Genomic DNA, 19,726 nt, shown 5'->3' with positions numbered 1-19,726 from the left:
GGGGGGGCAGGAGTCAATCTGCAGCGGCAGCTGAACTCCGGCTGTGCTGGGTTTAAAACAGGGGCTTCTACCGCCTCCCACCAGGGACACTAACATGGGAGAAGAGTACCCAGGAGGCTAGCACAGAGAGAAAAGCCACAGGCTGGGGTGCCTCACTCTGTAGGAGCACCTCCTCCCTGGAGCCTACCTTGCCCTGCACCAGAAGGAGATAGGCTGCAGGAGGAGGCGAGACCCTGGTTTCCCAAGACAAGGATCCCTCCTTCAAGTAGAGGAAGTAAAGAGAAAGTCTGGATAAGTACAGGGGCCAGCCACAGCTCAGCAGTGAAAGTAGATACAAAATAGCTTTGAGACACCCTGGGAGGGTCCACACTTCTAGCAAAACAAGGCCTCCCTCCCACTGGGCATGGGAACTCCTGAAGAAATGCCTCAGTGATGGTCTGAAGAGAGGATGAGAAGCAACTATCCCTCCGAGACCACCTGGATGCAGGTGGGTGGGAGCTGTCTGCTGGAACTAGCCCCAACTGACTCCTCCTCATCTCCTTGGCCTCCCAGCTCTTCCCAAAAGAAGCTCCTCTCACAATTACCTTGATGGTCCCACACCATTGGTTTCCCACAGTCCTGAAGGGGCAGGGTTCATGTTTCCATTGTACAGATGAGAAAATGGAGGCTCAAAAATGAAATTGCCTTGCCCAAGGTCACACTGCTCGTCAATGGCAGAGCTGGGATTTGAACCCAATGTCCCTTCCTCAAATCCTCCCTTACCCCAAATCGAACATATTCCACTCCACTCTGTACTCTGCTGCCTCTTCCTTTACCCCTCAGTGGAGCTCATGGGAGAAGCACCATCCTTACCCGGCTCTGCAGGTTTATGGATGGAGCCAGGACATGCCAGAGAGAGATCAGAGAAGACCCTGGAGGCTATACACATAGTCCTCCACCCCCACCCCAAGCATGGTGCCCACCTGCCTAGCAGGCATGGCTGGGTGACTCAGCTGCATCCGGGGGAGATGCCAGGGCAGTGACTCACCTACCGAGAAGAGCTGAGCCTGGCACCTTGCCAGCCCCAGGACAGAAGTGACTTAGTCACCACTGGGACTGCGATGCCCAGCAGGCAGGGCCCAGGGACTGAGGACAGGGGCAGAGTGTTCCTCTACAGTTGCATGCGCACCCTGGTGAAGAACTGGCCTCAGCATCCTGGGGCCAGCAGTGGCTGTGCCCGCCCCTGCCCCTCACCACTTCCCACCCCCACCACACCATGCCCTGCTCCAGTGCCAACAAGTTCTGTGAGACCCCCGGGGGCTGCCCTGCCCCCTGCTCATCACTCCCCACCCACTCTCCCACCTGCCCCCACCTCCTCCTGCCACCCAAGTTGTACCCGGGCTGCGAGACTCCTTTAACATGCCCTGGCAGCACCCCCTGCCCCCACAGCCCCCTCACCCCCCCAATACACACATGCACTCATACACACTTCTGCCAGCCCTGCTTCTGCCAGCAGCTGCCAAAGTTGTTAAGCAGGAGGGAAGTCAGGAGGGTGGGGTGCAGGGATTGAGTTACCAGAGCGGACGGGTGGGCTGTCACCCAATCCCTTACCCAGCCAGCCCTCCCCGCCCGCCGCCGTCTCCCTCACCCACCTGCCTCCCTCCCCACCTCTGGCAGCCTACTGCCCTTTAAGCCCCTCCACCCCCGCTCCACCCAAGCTAGAACATAAATGTTCAGGAGTATCTGTCATGCTAAGACCAGCCCAGGAGATGAGAGAATGAGACAGGCAGGGGTGGACAGGAAGAGTCATTCCTGTGTTCAGTGTTCTGGCTACAACCGCTAGATGTGGATATCTATGTGCATGCTGAGCCAGAGAGGGACTGAGTGACTCCACAAGTCCCAGGAGAGTTGGTGGGGCCCAAGGGGAGTTGGTGGGGCCCAAGGCTGAACGCCTCAATCCATTTGCACTATTGATTTCTCACACTGCCGCAGCCCTGATGGGGGCCATGATAACCCAGTCCCCCCCCAGACACAGAAACTGAGGGGAAAGGAGGGAAAGGGCTCCTGCACCACAAGCGGTGGCGGGTGAGACATGCTTGGTGGGGAGGGAGTGGGCAGCCGAGGCAGGTAGAGTGGCAGGAGGTGGGGCAGGCGAGAGGGTGCTGGGGTAAGGCCTGTCCCAAACACAGCACCGCCTTCCAGCTGGGTCTAAAGCTAATTTGCAGAAAGAAAACTGGTACCCCACATTCGGCTCCACAGGCAGGCCCCTGAACAACTCCAGGGGGCGCCATTCACATCATAGTCTTTGGCATGGCTCCCCCTGCAGCTGTACAACATGGTTGCCCTGGGGTAGAGGCTGAAGCAGGGGACAGAATCCTGAGGAACCACAATTCTCTACTGAATTTTCTCCCCACACATGCTGAAACTCTCCTCAAACACCCACCCCCGCCTCCAGGCCTCAGAGGAGGGCTCCTGTCTGACTAGTGATCAGAAACCAGTAGAAATCTCCCCAGCCTTTAGCCCTGCTCCCTTCCTTTGTTGGGGGGGGGGTTGGCAAATAGCCATGACCCACAAGTCCTGAGGGTAGTAGGAGAGGCTCACAAAAGGCTCTGGAGAGTCTGGGGACCTGCATCCTAGTCTTCCATCTGTCCCTAACTCATCCTGAAACTGAAACTGTGGACAAACCCCCGGCCTCCTCTGGGTCTCTCAAACAAGGGAGCAGGACTGGATGTCCTTTCTCTAAGGTGTCTCCAAGCCCCATGGTTCACCAGCCTGTGAGTCTGTTGGAGCCTGTCCAGCACCTCAATTCACACCAGTGGCCACAGGCCACCCAAACAAACTCAACCCTGACCTCCTTCCAGCCTGGACACAGACTCTCTCCACATGGAGACATAAACAAACCAAGCTGGGGTTTACGGAGACCCTGCACAAACAAGCAGAGAGGGAAGCAGACCAGGTGTGCCTGGCCTGAGGTCCACCTCGCTGCAGTAGGGTTGGGAGAGCATAAGGAGGTGAGGTAGAGGACCATGATAAGAGAAAAATGGTGCAAGCAGCCTGGGTTCTAGTCCCAATGCAACCTAGAGTATACCCTCTCCAGGCCTCAGTTTCCCCCTCTGTGAGGGGAAGGCGTTTTCTAGGTAGCCCCTAAAGCCACTTCCAATTCTGAGTCCAGTTGGACAAAGAAAGCTCCAAGGGGTCCCAGGACTCCTCCACTCAGCCAGGCTTCGTCCATCTACCCGGGTCAGGCCCCTCTCAGCAAGGTCCTGCTCTCACCCAACATGCCTCCTTGCTCTGTCTGCTGTCCATCTAGCCCTTCTCGCTCCTCTGTCTGCCTGCTTACCCTCACCTTGGCCAGCCCCTCTGCCTGCCCCGTGCTTTTCTGCACGTCCCTCCTGCCAGGGGACAGACCAACTAAAAATAGTCCCTTGCAGCCTTTCTCGCCCACAGCTGCCCAAAGAGCAGGAAATGAGGGGGGCGGCGGGGAGGCCTAAGCCCTGCCCTCCCCAACTAACGCCCAGGTCAGAACCATGTCCAGCACTACATCCTGGGGCGAGTGCCAACTTGGCCATCTCGAGGGCAACCCACACCCTTTCCTTAGGGGAAGTCCTGCACATAAGTGCCTACAATCACAGAGCTGCCCCTACCCTGCGGGAGGAGCAGAAAGAAGGCAAGCGGTCTAGAGGGAAACCTTCCCAATTTCTGACAAATCAGTGCCAACCACATTGTGGGCACCCAGAGGGCAGGACCTGGCTCCAGTGACTGGTCTTTTGAGGGCAGAAGGAATTGGCGTGGGGAAGTTGGTGCTGGTTTCCTTCATCCTGGCCCAGCTGGAGGAAAGACAGAATAGTGCCCCAGCCTCAATTATATTTATTAATCCCCTGCTCACCAAAACATAGGGATTTCGATAGCCATCCCCAGATATCATGGGAAGAAAAACTAAGAGATAGAAGATCTTGGCTGCTCATATATAAAGATGTAAAGGGGGTTGGAGGGATCTAGGATGGAATCCTCTTCCTAAATCTGGAAGGCTGGATACACCATGCCTGCCAGGCTGTGTATGTGCTGCCCCCAAGCTGAGTCAGAGACTAAGAGGGAGCAGCTGGGGTGCTCTGGCGCCCTACTCCTATCCCACCTGGGATTCCTGACACCTCCCAGCCCTGGGGGAAGGCCCTCCCCACACTGGAGGAAGGAAACCAGCTTGGCGACTCTCTGGAGCCCTGCAGGGGAGCCCTGCGCCCAACCCAGAGAGTGAGTGAGAGAAATACCTCAGAGGGGAGGAAGCAGCCCAGATCAAGGCAGACACACAGCACCCCAGCAGCTCCCAGATGTGACCCATAAGGAGGTACTGGCCAAGAGGGTGAAGTGGGGAAAGTGAACATATTTCTGAACCGGAAGAGAAAGCAGGGCTATGGACATGGGGAGAGGGTGGGGCCAGCCTGGCTCTCATCTGTTGTTCTCTCCCCTTGTCAGGGTCAGAGACATTGACATTAAGGTCATCAAGTAGCAACCAGGTCCTTAGGTCCTTGGTGTGTCTCCCCCTTCCCTAATCTCCAGACCCTGGCCTGTTCATTCCTGGGCGTCCTTGGGCACCCCTTCCTTGGGGCCAAGCCATGTAAGAAGTCAGCAGGCCCAAGGTGGTGCTCAGGAGACCCGGGCAGTGCCAGGGGCAGTCCTCATACCATCCTCCCACTGGCTTCCCTCCTGCCTGCTCTTAGCCGCCACACATATCTCAGCTGTCGAATCCGATTAGGGCTCCTGCCCAGTGAGCCGGACAAGGAGGCCACTGGGCAGGGGAGAGAGAGAGACAAGGACGCCAAGCAGGGATGGCAGAAGGAAGGTGGAGACACGGCTCAGGGGAGAAGGTGTGGGGCCCCAGAGGAAGAAAAGCCCCGTGGAGAGGTCTGTACTCTAACCACAGGCTCCCTGGCGAAGGCTACAACCTGTGTTAGGGGAATTCTGTAGCACCCGCTGCAACAGCCCTTCCCGCTTCCTCCAACCCCCAGATGGGCAGAGGATGGGGGAAGAAAACTGGAGGCAGAGAGATTGACCTAGATTTAGGAAGAGGATTCCATCCTAGATCCCCCCAGCCATAACTACCATTTGCACTGAGCTTTGCGATACATTATCTGTGGGGTCTTAATGGCAGTGTCCCTGTCACGCAAGCAGGGCTTGCTACGGATAGCCATTTTTTTTTTTAGTTGGAGTCTCACTCCATCACCCAGGTTGGAGAGCAGTGGCACACTCACAACCACCTCAGCGTTGACCTGCTGGGCTCCGGTGATCCTTCTGCCTCAGCCTTCCAAGTAGCCAGAACTACAGGTGTGTGCTACCACACCGTCTAATTTCTGATTATTGTAGAGACGAGTTCTCACCAAGTTGCCCAGGCTGGTCTCGAACCCATGGGCTCAGGCAATCCACTCGCCTCAGCCTCCCAAAGTATTGGAATTATAGGCTGAGCCACTGAGCCCACCTCTGATAGCCATTTTAACAAATGAAGACACTGAGAAGGTGAAGACCTGTACAAATGCATAGTTAAGTCACCAGACTGAGTTTCCAATTCAGGCTTCTGATTCCCAGTGCATTGCTCACACTCAGAATCCTTCTTTCCTTCCTAGATCAAGCCCAGAACTAAGTCTAAAGCCACTCCATTATCTAGCCTTTCCTCCAAAACCAACCCTTGGGAACCCAGGGAGCCACAGAAGAATACAGAGCACACCACATACCCAGACAGAGTTACCAGAGAGAGACATGCCACACCCACCCCTACCATACACTGAGAGCTACAGGGGTTCCCTCAAAGTGTGACCAGTTTCTTCTATCCCCCACATCCCCAGTCTACTACTACCAGAGGTAAGACACACACTCACACATGGTTACTCAGACAAGTCATACACCCTTCCTGTAAACCCACCAAACCAGAATGAGATGCCCTAGATCTTCAGAGTCAGAGAGCAGGGCCTGTCTGCCCACCACAGGAGGGAAAATAAGCCACTGACAACACTAGATGCCATCTAGCTCTCTCCTAAAGAGTCTGGGGGTGGAGGGAGACAGCAGCTTGGGAAACTCCCAGTTCTAGGGAAACACCAGGAGCCTGAGGCTCTGAAAGCCAAGGAGCTCAGGGAGCCGGCAGGACTGGGTGACCTCCCCAATCTGGTCCACACCCCCTTCCCTAGCCATCTGGGCTGAGCCTGTTCTTGCCTGGGCTATCCTCTGGGATCCCTCCCCTTCAATGCATGCAGACACCTCCATCCAAACCTTATAGATCTTAGAACCACATGGTCTGTGCGCGCGTACACACACACACACACACACACACACACACACACACACACACGGGGGGGGGGTAGGGGCTTTTTGCAATGGGTGTTAAGGTGTTGGCAGGGATGGGAGCTCTACCCTGAAGGAACTTTGCCTAAAGGGAAAGGTCACCATAGCCCGCTCACAAACTCCACTACCCTCCAGCAAAGCCCTTGGCCACCCAAGTGTGAGATGAACCTGAAGCGGACATTAATTCCCTTACAAGGTGAGTAGGGAGTAGGGGCAAAAAGTCCTGAGCCCTCAGGGGTAGGAGGCAAGAGAGATAAATCCTGCAGGGAAGCTTGGCCCCTCTCTGGCTGCGTGACCCCTGCACTTGCCAATCCTCCTGTCTAGGTGAGGTGGGGGAAGGGGTATTAGACAGTACAGCAAAGGAGGGTGCAAGGGCGTGGGGCCTGGGCAGACCATCCCCCCGCTAGCCCCTCTTGGCTGGGGAACGGGACTGCCTCCGGAGAAATGAGGGGCAGGCGCTGGAGGGTTCAGGGCTCCGAGCTTTCCGACACCCCACTGTTCCCAGGCTCCCACCTCCCAGGACTACAGTGAGCGGCGGCAGAGGAGGGATGGGGAAAGCCAGGACTGGCGAGAGGGAAACGGCACGATCAGAAGCAGAGGCCCGGGTGAGAGGCAGCCGAGGAGGCACTGGGAAGGGGTGTGCATGGTCCTACCTGCTCAGGTGTGTGCTGGCAGGGGGGCGATGGGGTTCCCAGGAGAACCGGGGAAGCCTCTCAGCTCGATTCAGGATTCCCCCCTGCTCCTGGGTTAGGTTGCTGCAAGAGGCACGGGTTCCCGTTGGGTCCTAAAGCCCACTCTTCAACAGGAGGCTCTCCCCGCCCTCTTCCACCAGCCCTGACTGGGTCAGCGGCGCAGGGCTGAGGACTGATGGGAGAGAAATAATCCACTGGAAAAAAGCTGGGGGTCTGGTCATGAGCTGTGGGCAAGAACAGTCCCCAGTCTCAAATACACAGCATATGGATAACTTTAGCCGAGGGTAGGATGACATGGAACTGGAGGAAATAAGGCATTTCTTCCTGGCTAACCTGAACAGATGGATTTGGGTATTGGTGCTGGAGATGGGGTTAAGGTCTCCTTCACTCCCATTCCTGCAGAGGCATTTAGCTTTTGGAAATGTGGGAAGGGCCGGACGCAGTGGCTCATGCCTACAATCCCAGCACTTTGGGAGGCTGAGGCAAGAGAATTGCTTGAGTCCAGGGATTCAAGACCAGCCTAGACAACCTGGTGAGACCTCTTCTCTACAGAAAATAATTTTTTTAAAAATTGCCGGGCGTGGTGGCGCGTGTCTAGTTCCAGCTACTTGGAAGGCTGAGGCAGAAGAATCACCTGAGCCCAGCGCAAGGTCAAGGCTGCAGTGGCAGTGAGCGTCCCACTGCACTCCAGCCTGGGCGGCAGTTAGACTCCAACTCAAAAAAAAAAAGAAAATGTGGGAAAGGAACACTCATTTTGGAGGGGTGCTCACTTTTGTCCTCTTCCTCACAGACAATAGTAGCTTCCTTATCCCTCCCCACTATTCCTAAGTGCCTACGAGGCCATCCAGGAGAAAAAAACCCCAGATTTTCAGCAAGTTAAAAGGGCAGGATGACTTAGATGGCAGTTGGAAACGATAGGACCAAGGTGTATGTACCTGGGAGTGGGGCAGGCAAACATACATATACAGCTGAGAGTGTAAGCAGGTGGGGTTGGGGGGCAAGGAAGAAAGCAGACAATGACTTTGGGCTACACCCATTACTAGAAATGATAATTATCAGTGGTAGGACAGGGTGCAAAACCTAGGGGTGAACTGCCCAGTCCTCAGTAAGGTCCTCAATCTTTTTTTGTTCTTTAGCCAGGGTCTCACTCTGGCTAAAATTCCAGGCAGGAATTCAGTGGTGCGATCATGGCTCACCACAGCCTCGAACTCCTGGGCTCAGGCGATCTTTTCCCCTCAGTCTCCTGAGTAGCTGGGTCTTCAGGTTTACGCTACACCTAGTTAGTATTTTTTTTTCTTGAGTTGGAGTCTCACTCTGTAGCCCAGGCTGGAGTGCAGTGGCATGCTCCAGCGATCCTTCCACCTCAGCCTTCCAAGTAGCCAGAACTACAGGCACACACTACCATGCCTGGCTAATTTTTTGATTTATTGTGGAGATGAGGTCTCACCATATTGCCCAGACTGGTCTCGAACCTGCAGACTCAGGCAATCCTCTTACCTCAGCCCCCCAAAGTGCTGGGATTACAGGCTTGAGCCACCGTGCCTGGCCTCTAGTTAGTATTTGTACTTTCTGTAGAGATGAGGTCTCACTATGTTGCCTAGGCTGGTCTTGAACTCTTGTGTTCAAGAGATTCTTGCACCTCAGCCTCCCAAAGTGCTGGGGTTACAGGCATGAGACAGACACCACACCTGGCCAGGCCCTAAATCTTTATGACCAGAATGAATACATTAAACAGAGAATATTTTCCCAGGTACCATTTTGGATAAATATGGGGCAGAAAAACCTCTTGACACAATAGATCCACTTCAAGGTCCCTCTGTAGGAGAACGAACCTTCCAGTAGCTCAAATGGGATAATTTGTTTGGCAGGTCAGATGAACAAGGGAAAGATGGATGAGAATTCTGCAGAGTTCTGGACTGAGGACATTTTGCAAGGAAAGTTGCACATATCTCTAGCAGCAGAGCAGGGAAAATGCCCTGGGGAGAAGGGCCAGGGGAAGTCAGGGCCAGATTTGAGGGGAGGAGAGGAAAGAGTATGGTCTCTTCCTAGAAGGGGAGAGGACAACAGCTATGCCTCCACCTCTGTTTGCAGGAAGAACGGGGAAAAGGAGCTAAACAGTAAGGATGGAGGGCCCCAGGGTGGAGTTCATGGGGTGAGCTTAGGTCAAGCCTTTCACCCTAATGTGCCTCTCCCAGCTGTTAAACAGGGCTCTTCGTTCTTCCCAGGCAGTTAATGAGTGTTTACAAAAGGGCTTGGAGATCCTCAGATCTCAGCTGGGCCACCACTACAGTTATAAAGCTCAATAAGGGCTGAGTGTTATTTGGGGAGGAGAGGAGTAGGGGAAGAAGGAAACAGACTACTCTCTTTCAAACTAAGGATAAAACCAAGCTCAGAGAGAAGTGCACGTCTAGCTGCCACAGGATATCCTTGTGCCCATGGATGGAGGTCACCCCCCCACCAGCCACCACCAAAGGCTGGCCTCCAGCTAGCTGTAGGCAGAACCCAGACTAGCAGCTGGTCTTCATTAACTCCAGCTTTTTTACCCCCCACTGTGAACCCGCAGCTTCTTCAGGCCTAGGCTAGAGGGGGCTGCCCTAGCCCGACCTTGCAGCTGACACTGGGGTGGGGGGCACTGCACCAAAGGCCAGGTTACCAGCTGAAAAGAAACTCAAAGCAAGACTCCTTTTTCCCATTGGGAGCGAGAAGAAAGAAGTGTGGGGGTGAGAGGGTGGAGGTGGGGGAATTTAGGGCAAACAGCAGGCAATGAAGTCAGCTGGATTGAGGCCCAGAAACCCCCACACCCTGGGGCCAAGTCTTACTCTAGCTTTGCTTTCAGCTCAAGTCTTGGCGAGGCCCCAAACTAGGGAAGGCCCTGGTTGCCCCTTTCCGCCTCCCCACCCCCCCTTATTAAATACACATTTTATCTCTCAGCATCTTCATTATCTTAACTGAAGGAGACAAGCAGTGGATGGCGGCAGCAGAGAGCGTCAGGAGAGGGGGGCGGGGAGCAGGCGCACCCTTGTTATAAAGTGCTGATCTAGCTCTTTCAGGCAGTGTGGGAAACAGAGGAGGGATCAAAGGGAATGAGGCTGATTCAGAACTCAATTAGAGCTTTTTAAAAAACGAAGCTGGCTCTCTCCTTTCGCCAGTCTTCAGCTTTTACCCAGGCCCCTTGCACCCAATTAGCTTCTACTGCCAGTACCTTGGGGCTGGGGTTGGAAATCAAGGAGAGGCCAGAGGGCACACCTTCTCCCCAGCAGAATACACCTCTCCTGAGAGGAGGAAGACATGCAATTTTGTGGCTTTAAGAGAATGTGTCTCAGAGGGTAACTTATCTTTTCAGGAGGAACCTGAGATCACAACTTTCCCCAAAAGTTAAAAAGTGGGACATCAAAAAAGGTAAGCTCCTCCCTAAACCCTTGCAACTAAAAAAGGCACAGCTTCTGGCCACTCTAGGGACACTGGGTAACATCCAGACAGACACCCCTCTTCCCAGTCTAGGTAAGACTCTCTCCCCACAGCTAAAGCTTCCCATCAGCAACATGGAAGCTGCCTTAAGCAAAATACCACTACATCAGAGGGAGTGATTGGAATGCATATGTGAGGCTAATAAATGCTCCACAACTGTGCCAAGACATTTTGTAAGATGGAGCACCCTTCTCTCGCAGGGGCCTGCTGTTCCACATTCATGCAAAAGCACTAACGATGTTTACCTTCAGCTTAGAACTGTCCTCAACATGGAGGGAAAGGGAGCATCTTACTGGGTTAATTCAACAATTATTGAATATCTACCAGGTACCAGGCACTATATTAAGTGCTAGGAACAGATAAAAATGTAAATGCAATTTCAATTTTGGCTCTCTCTAGTTCTCATAGCAGTCAAGGTAACACCTGCCATTAGATATTTTAAAAAATATAACCCAAGTCATATCTTATTCCCACTTCCCAGTTCTTATTGGTGTATTTTCAAAAGGCATTTAATACAGGTAGGGAGCAATGGCGGGGCGGAGAGAGAAAAGGGCTCTGCCAACATTTTTTCATCTCTGGGTAGCTTGGACCTCACACATTCCTGCAGTTAGCTAGCCACAGGAAAGTCTTCATTGAGCCAGAAATGTCAGTGGCAGCTCTGGGGTTGAAATACACACCAACTTTATTGTGTCTGTGTTCTTTCCATAGTAATATCCAACACTCCATGGAAGCTTAATCTGCTTCTTTGGTCGGGGGCAGGGAGATAAACCAGAATATAGACATATACACACCACCACCTTCAAAAGGAATAATGTAGGTCAGCATCTCTGCCACTACTGTATGTGAAGCAGCCTATGATCCTGGCAAAAACTGGTAACCACAAGCCCATCCCATCCCACTAGAACTCGCACCATCTTCCTGTAGCTCTCAGCTTCAGTGAGAAAAGCCAGCAAGGAAAGGGCTTTCTTCCCGGGCTGTCTGAATTACACTTAAGACTTTACTGACAAACATATATCAGCTTTTGCTCCCACAAGGGCAGCGGAAGCCAAGCAGGGACTCTTAAGTCTGCTTCACGCATCATTGACAGAATCAACCCTGTTCCAATTGCTAAAGTCTTAGGAGCAGCAATGACCTAGAAATTGACAGTGGGGGGAGAACTGAAGGAAACGAACAGACCAGTACGCAGAAAACCCTATTTCTAAATACCAGGGGAAAGGGAGAGAAAGGAGGTAGAGAGGAAAGAAATTTGGCCCCTTTGAATCTACAAATGTGATCCTGGCTGGAGGCCAGGGAGGATACATAGCAGCCCCACTGCGAGTCAAGCCATGTTCCTGACTCAAGCCCTACAGTTAAGAGGAAGGCGCCAAGCCTCAAACACAACGAGGTAGGAAGGCTGCTCCTTATTGGGCAGGATCCTACTGTGGACACAGAACAGACAGCAGCTGCCCACAGTGTGGAAACAAACTGTAAAGCAGTCACGTCTCTTAAGGCTGCAGCATCCAATAAAATGTAATTTAAATCAAGCCTCGCATCTGTTCTCAATCCCATTCAGCCTCTGCTTTCCATCAGCCTTTGGACAGTCTTTGCAATTATGCTGGTTAACCCTTATAGTCCCAGACACTTTCCAACCTTCTAGGTATAGAACTGTGTTCCCCATTTGCAAATTACCTTCAGAGGAAATGAATAGAGGAGCTCTAATAAAGGAGGGTGAGAGTGAGAATGACGTTCAGGCTTGAGCCTATAGACTATCCTGTGCTACACACACCAGTGGACAGTGTTCATTTCAGAGGGCTCTCTCTGCTTTCCCCTCTTCTATCCCATACCACCTGCTGTAGCTCCGATCACATTACAAGGATACGGTGGGCAGGATGAATGAAACAGTGGCCAACAGATCATTTGTACACCTATCAAGTTCCCAAATGCAAGGCCATGTCAGGAAGGGAGAGGAGGCAGCAAGAGGGCTTGGGGAAAAGTAGACTCAGTCACTGGCTCTCAGATTCTTCATATCACACATGGTTTGCATTTCAAGCATTTGCTTGAATTATAAAAGTACAGCAATCTCCCAGGCAAATCAAACTTAAGAACTTCCCCCTCCTTCCCTCAAAATATCTCAGCCCCAAGCCTACACTTTCAAAGCAGTCAATGTTATGATGGTGCCCTCTGGTGTCCCTGTCACAAATTGCCATTTAATGCCACCAAACCATAAAGACGTTTTGATTAACCATATGAATTAGCTTATCTAATAAGACCGGGGAAATGTGTATTTAGATGAAAATCCAACCCAAAACTAAGGCATCTTGAAACAAGTGGCTTCATCTGAGGGGAGCTAACACCATGAGACAGAAGGAATTTTCACACTGGCTTCTGAAAGTATGAGTGCTCTTGAAATGTTATTACTTTAAAAGACAAAGAATGCAGCTTGAAAATAAATATATTCACAATCTGTAAAGTTACATTCTCCTTATCACCCCCACAACCTTGGGAGTGCCCAAGAAACTCATTGAGTCTTTAAAATGTCACAGTGTAGTAGCATCTGCAACGTGAACATAGTATACTCTGAAAAGAAATACATTCTTTGACCAAAGTGTCCTCTAAATCTCCATGTGGACTTATTTTTCTGAATCATTCTTTATAATTTCTTTTTTTTTTTCTTGAGTTGGAGTCACTCCATTGCCCAGGCTGGAGTGCAGTGGCACACTCACGGCCACCCCAGCGTCGACCTGCTGGGCTCTGGCTATCCTTCCACCTCAGCCTTCCTAGTAGCCAGAACTACAGGCATGTGCTACCACGCCCGGCAAATTTTATATTTATTGTAGAGACGAAGTCTCGCCAAGTTGGCCAGGCTGGTCTCGAACCCGCGGGCTCTGGCAATCCACTCGCCTTGGCCTCCCAAAGTGCTGGGATTACAGGCTGAGCCACTGAACCGGGCCCATTCCTTATAATTCTTATCCTAACCTCAAAGTTTTTAACAAAATATACTATGTTTGAGAAAACTAAGAGGTATATATGTACACATTCCACAACACAAATCTGTATACTTCATGCACACTGGTTGGAGAGACCCAAGTGGTAGAAGTTGTGAATGTAATTAAAAAGAGTCTACTTAATCTCTTTTATGGGTAAAAATAATAAGACCCATGATATATTCTGTGTTAATATCAAAGAATCTACAGATTAAAACTCACTGGTTTCAAGTAAAAAGATCATATTTGTTTTCAGACCTGAACATATAAAGCACTAAAATGAAGACTCCATAGCTCTCTGAATGCCAGCTGAATACTTTTGGGTGGGGCATAAGAAAAGAATTTAAGGCAATCCAGTAGCTAAAATATTTCCAATTAAAGCTTTGTCTTTCAAAGCATGCTCTATTTCCTTCTCTTCAATCTTCAAAGACACCTGGAAAAAACAGAAAGGGATTTTTCATGGTGGACTCACAAAAGCAAGTTGTCACTACACAAACTTCTACCATATTAAACTTTTCTCACAAGAGGCAAAAAAGCTAAACACTGTTTTTCAAAGGCCTGAAAGAATATTCATATCACAATTTCATCCTCACACACCTTAAACCATACCTAGCAAAAAACAACTTGTTTAACTAATTGTGGTGATTTTTCTTTCTTTTTTTGAGTTGGGAGTCTCACACTGTTGTCCAGGCTGGAGTGCAGTGGCACGCTCACAGCCACTGCAGCCTCGACCTGTTGGGCTTAGACGATCCTTCCACCTCAGCCTTCCAAGTAGCTGGAACTACAGGCATGCACTACCACGCCTGGTTTATTTTTTCATTTATTGTAGAGATGAGGGCTCATAAGTAGACCGTGAACAATTACCATAACACTATAAGAAAGGGATTGGCAGTAGTGGGGAACTGCCAGGGGTGGGAAGGGAGACACACCACATCAATAAGGTCACCTGATCTCAAACCAGGTGAAGTGGGGGACCAGAGTGAGGCCCAAATTTTACCTACACAATGACCATTTGTATACCTAACTGAATTGTACACATCATCTTTAAAATATAATAAATAATTAAGCTCTCCAAAAAGGTCAATTAAAAGTCTTGTCACAAAGAAGCAGTTAGTTATACCTTTGTGAAGCGGGTTTCCTTGTTCTTCTTTAATCCTATGATGCCCCTGGCCTCCAAGAGCCCTGAAAGTGACAAACATTCTGACTGGTCCACAGTAGCCACCTGCTGTTTGCGACAGACTTTACAATAGGCTTCATATAACTGGAAGGAAATAAGAGCAAACAAAACATTGCTTAAAAGTCACACATCTCATAATTTATAGTTTGGTTTTTTTTTTTGAGTTGGAGTGTCACTCTGTCGCCCAGACTGGAGTGCAGTGGCCGCTCCCAGTCACCGCAGCCTCGACCTGCTGGGCTCCAGCGATCCTTCCACCTCAGCCTTCCAAGTAGCTGGAACTACAGGCGCACGCTACCATGCCCGGCTAATTTTTTATTTTTATTGTAGAGGTGAGGTCTTGCCAACTTGCCCAGGCGGGTCTTGAACCCACAGGCTCAGGCAATACAGTCATCTCGGCCTCCCAAAGCACTGGGATTATAGGCTGAGCCACCGAGCCCGGCCCATTATTTATTCTTACTGTTGAAATCATTTTTTTTGTCTTTTTTAAGTTGGAGTCTCACTCCGTAGCTCAGGCTAGAATGCAGTGACATGCTCACAGTCACCCCAGCATTGACCTACAGGGCTCCAGTGATCTTTCCACCTCAGCCTTCCAAGTTGCCAGAAATACAGGCATACTCTACCACACCTGGTTAATTTCTTTTTTTTTTTACTGTAGGAACAGGGTCTCACCAAGCTGCCCGGGCTGGTCTCGAACCCACGGGCTCAGGCAATGCTCTCACCTCGGCCTCCCAGAGTACTGGGCTTAATGGTTGAGCCACCAAGCCCAGCCTCTTACTGTTAAAATTAATTTTTAATTTGTATCAGCTACAGCATAATAGGCTTTTGGAAAATATCAGCTCTGCAAAGTAGATTCTCATCTCTACCTCAGCTTCATCTGCTGAGATTCTCAACTTACCTTCCCCAGAGTGACCTCTTTGATCTTCAACTGCCTGGTTAAGAGCAGCAAAGAGCAGACCAAGATCTTCTGCTGAAGAGGGAAGGAATCTTGTGCTCCTTCTTGGCTCAAGGTCATCCTGTTACCATCAACTTGTGAAATTACTTGGGATATGTGAGTAAGACCAACCCGCTTGGGAATCAAAGACTCAGAGAGTGATTTACCTATAAAGCAAATAAGTCAAGCTTAATTAGGTTATTAAAATATTGTGTGTATGTGTGTGTTAAGAAAGACTATACTAAGTTTCAGCAAAAGTAAATTCAAGTGTAGTCACATGGTGGCAAAGAAGAAGTTCCAACTCTCTAACCAGAAGCCAAAGGATGAGAGATAATGCTAACCTCAGAAAGACGCCAAAATAATGTGGGATGATTTGGAAAGTAGAGTTACCCTTTCTCTCAACAGAATAGTGAGCTATTTTTGTCCTGTGGAATGTGAGAGAGACAAAATTCACCACATGAAAAGACAGACAACTACTGTAGTGTCTTCCTGATATCGCAGAGGTAAAGAATAGAAACACCGGGCTCGGTGGCTCAGCCTGTAATTCCGCACCTTTGGGAGGCTGAGGTGAATGGATTGCCTGAGCCCACAGGTTCGAGACCCGCCTGGGCAGCAAGAACTCATCTTTACAATAAATCAAAAAATCAGCCGGGCGTGGTAGCGCATGCTTGTAATTCCGGCTACTTGGAAGGCTGAGGCGGAAGGATCGCCAGAGCCCAGCAGGTCGAGGCTGCGGTGGCCGGGAGCAGGCACTGCACTCGTCTGGGTGACAGAGTGAGACTCCAACTCAAAAAAAAAAAGAATAGAAACTAGAAGTAAAGATAATGACTGTTCCTGATAATTAAGAAACAAACAAAGCTGGGCTCGGTGGCTCAGCCTGTAATCCTGCCCCTTTGAGAGGCTGAGGTGAGTGGATTGCCTGAGCCCGCGAGTTCAAGACCCGCCTGGGCAGCGAGACCTCATCTCTACAATAAATCAAAAAAAAAAAAAAAAAATCAGCTGGGCGTGGTAGCGCACGCCTGTAATTCCAGCTACTCAGAAGGCTGAGACGGAAGGATCGCCGGAGCCCAGCAGGCGAGGCTGCGGTGGCCGGGAGTGGCCACTGCACTCCAGTCTGGGCAACCGAGTGAGACTCCAACTCAAAAAAAAAAAAAAGAGAAACAAACAAGCCGGGCTCAGTGGCTCAGCCTGTAATCCCGTGCCTTGGGAGGCTGAGGTGAGTGGATAGCCTGAGTTCGCAGGTTCGAGACCCACCTGGGCAACCTGGTGAGTCCTCACCTCTACAATAAATCAAAAAATTAGCTGGGTGTGGTAGCGCACGCCTGTAGTTCCAGCTTCTTGTAAGGCTGAGGCGGAAGGATCGCTGGAGCCCAGCAGGTCGAGGCTGCGGTGGCCAGGACGTGCCACTGTACCCCAGTCTGGGCAACAGAGTGAGACTCCAACTCAAAAAACAAATAAACAAACAAAAAAGATTGGAAAATTACTTAAAATCTTGAATGAGGAGCTAGCTAAATGTGAAGAACAAAGTCAACCCACAGCAGTCCTCCAGATGGCCTCCCTACGTGACCTTTGAGCTTTGGTTCACTTGCCCAAGCTGACCTGTAGTACAGCAACACTTGAGACAACGTCATTGGATATCCCAGCAGATAGCACCATCTTAAACACTGGGGGCTGGGAAATTGCCAACAAGCTGTAGAGGACTATGGCCTCATTGTTTGGAGATGCATGAATTGCAAGAGAGAGGAGAAATTTGCTCTGCAACAACCCTTGCCTTAAGTTACTTCCTGAAACCACTTGTAGTTGTTCTATAACAATTTGCTTCTATTTCACTACCACAAAGGGAAGCTGCATAGAACTAATGGAGAAACCAGGGATCACAGATCAAGCAATAGAATTTTAAAGTTGGAGTAGAATTTAAAAGTATATTCTTACTCCTACCCAATGGATGAGTCCCCTCTAAAACTATCCCAACATGGGCCATTGCCTTGCCATACTCTGGTGTGGCCATGTACTCTTTGAGCTACAGCTGTTGCCATGCTTCCTGGCTTTGGCCCCTTCCCTCACCTTGGGGAGGTGAATCTTCTCTCTAATTTACTTTTAAATAAACTATATTTTCTAATCTAATTTCTGTGCAATTTTTTGCATCTTTCACGGTGCATCAGATTGCTCCCCAAACACCCACACCCTCAGTGGGTCTGACCTAACATTCTGGATGCCCTGCTGGGAGAGTGTGACCCTAAAATTTTTGGAGGTCCCACCGAGATATGCCACTCTCTCACTCTCTGTCATTCTCCTCTTCCACCGAGACCTGCCACTCTCTTTCTCCTCTCCAAAAGTCCTTAAATATACCCATTTCGTGGCCCTTCGAGGTCACACTTGCCTATGAATGTCGGCCCCCTTTCCAATCTGTGAAAGGTGAATAATAAGCTTTATTTCTTTCTACTTTCTTTTTTTTTTTTTTTTGAGTTGGAGTTTCACTGTCACCCAGACTGGAGTGCAGAGGCCACTTCCGGCCACCGCAGCCTCGACTTGCTGGGCTCCGGCGATTCTTCCGCCTCAGCCTTCCAAGTAGCTGGAACTACAGGCGCGCGCTACTACGCCTGGCTAATTTTTTTACTTATTGTAGAGATGAGGTCTCGCTGCCCAGGCAGGTCTCGAACCCACGGGCTCAGGCAATCCACTCACCTCAGGCTCCCAAAGGCGTGGGATTACAGGTTGAGCCACCGAGCCTGGCTCTTTCTAACTTTCAAAGAAAACAAAACAAAGCTATCCCAACATGTTATCTACCCAGCTCTTGTTTTATTTATTTATTTATTTATTTTGAGTCAGAATCCTACTCTGTTGCCCAGACTGGAGTGCAGTGGTGGCTCCCGGCCACCGCAGCCTCGACCTGCTGGGTTCCGGCGATCCTTGTGCCTCAGCCTTCCAAGGAGCTGGAACTACAGGCACACGCTACCACGCCCAGCTAATTTTTTTTTTTTATTTATTTATTGTAGAGATGATGTCTTGCCAAGTTGCCCAGATGGGTCTCAAACCCACAGACTCGGCAATCCACTCACCTCAGCCTCCGAAAGGCGCGGGATTACAGGCTGAGCCACTGAGCCCGGCTCAGCTATTGTTTTAATATCTTCAATTCTGAGGAACCTGTTTCAAGGAAGTCCAGTTAGTTCTATTTATTAGAAATCTTATTATTTCTAGTTGAAGTCAGTCTCCCTATAGCTTTCTTTTTTTCTTTCTTTGAGTCAAAGTCTTATTCTGTTGTCCAAGGCTGGAGTTCAGTGTCATAATCACAACAATCATGGCTCATGGCAGCTTTGACCTCCTGGGCTCAAGTGATCCTTACACTTCAGCATCCCAAGTAGCTGGGACTACAGGCATGCACCAACAAGCTCGGCTAATTGTTTTATTTTTTGTAGAGACAAGGTTTTGGTATGTTACCCAAGTTGGGCCCTAGAGCTTTCTGAAGTCATTAAAAGCCTATCCCCCACATACCAGAAGTCAAAAGATAGAAATTAGAGTCAGGTGTGGTGGTTCACCCCTGTAATCCCAACACTTTGGGAGGCAGAGGCAAGAGGATTGCCTGGGTTCAGGAGTTTGAGACCAGTCTGGGCAACCTTAGCGAGACCTCATTCCACAATGAACCAAAGGAAAAAAAAAAGTTAGGCATGGTGGTGCGTGTCTATTTCCAGCAACTTGGAGGCTGAGGTAAAAGGACCACCTGAGCCCAGAAGGCTGAGGCTGAAGTAGCCGTGAGCATGCCACTGCACTCTAGCCTGGGTGACAGAGTGAGACTCTGACTCAAATAAATAGAGAAATTAGGTTAGTTTAAAAATTTATGCCAGGAACTTATAACCTCTTTTAGCTATGTGTGTTGCTTGCAGAGGCCACTGACAAGCCTAAATGTTATTGACAGAGGAAAAGGAGGGAGAAAAAGGAATAATTTGGAAAGTCGAAGAAGAGGAAGAAACCACTATCTAAGTCTATGCACTGGTACATATTGCCTACTATTAGCCCAAACATTACTTTTGGCTACTTCTTAAATATTTTAACAAGTTGATTAAAAAAGAATGCATTTCAGCCGGGCTCAGTGGCTCAGCCTGTAATCCCACACCTTTGGGAGGCTGAGGTGAGTGGATTGCCTGAGCCCGCGGGTTCGAGACCCACCTGGGCAGCAAGACCTCATCTCTAC

At 50.1% G+C, this 19,726-nt stretch overlaps 2 protein-coding genes across 2 annotated transcripts in view; both read right to left on the bottom strand.

Moving 5' to 3' along the window:
* RARA (retinoic acid receptor alpha) overlaps window positions 1–7,074 on the bottom strand; it is a 46,303-nt gene extending 39,229 nt beyond the window's left edge. Inside the window, exon 1 of the mRNA XM_008067045.2 lies at window positions 6,960–7,074. The gene's annotated coding sequence lies outside the window, so the exon portion shown is untranslated. The remainder of the gene's footprint in view (window positions 1–6,959) is intronic.
* A 6,362-nt stretch (window positions 7,075–13,436) lies between these two features.
* Window positions 13,437–19,726, bottom strand: part of CDC6 (cell division cycle 6) — a 15,239-nt gene continuing 8,949 nt past the window's right edge. Inside the window, 3 exon segments of the mRNA XM_008067044.2 lie at window positions 13,437–13,862; window positions 14,550–14,690; window positions 15,502–15,704. Coding sequence (XP_008065235.1) covers window positions 13,773–13,862; window positions 14,550–14,690; window positions 15,502–15,704 — 434 coding nt within the window. The 3' untranslated portion in view covers window positions 13,437–13,772.

Source organism: Carlito syrichta, unplaced genomic scaffold (assembly GCF_000164805.1).
Source record: "Carlito syrichta isolate Samal-C Ts95f unplaced genomic scaffold, Tarsius_syrichta-2.0.1 Scaffold309274, whole genome shotgun sequence".
Taxonomy (NCBI): domain Eukaryota; kingdom Metazoa; phylum Chordata; class Mammalia; order Primates; family Tarsiidae; genus Carlito; species Carlito syrichta.
The sequence above is the reverse complement of the archived record's forward strand: the minus strand, read 5'-3'. Positions and strand labels throughout refer to the sequence as shown.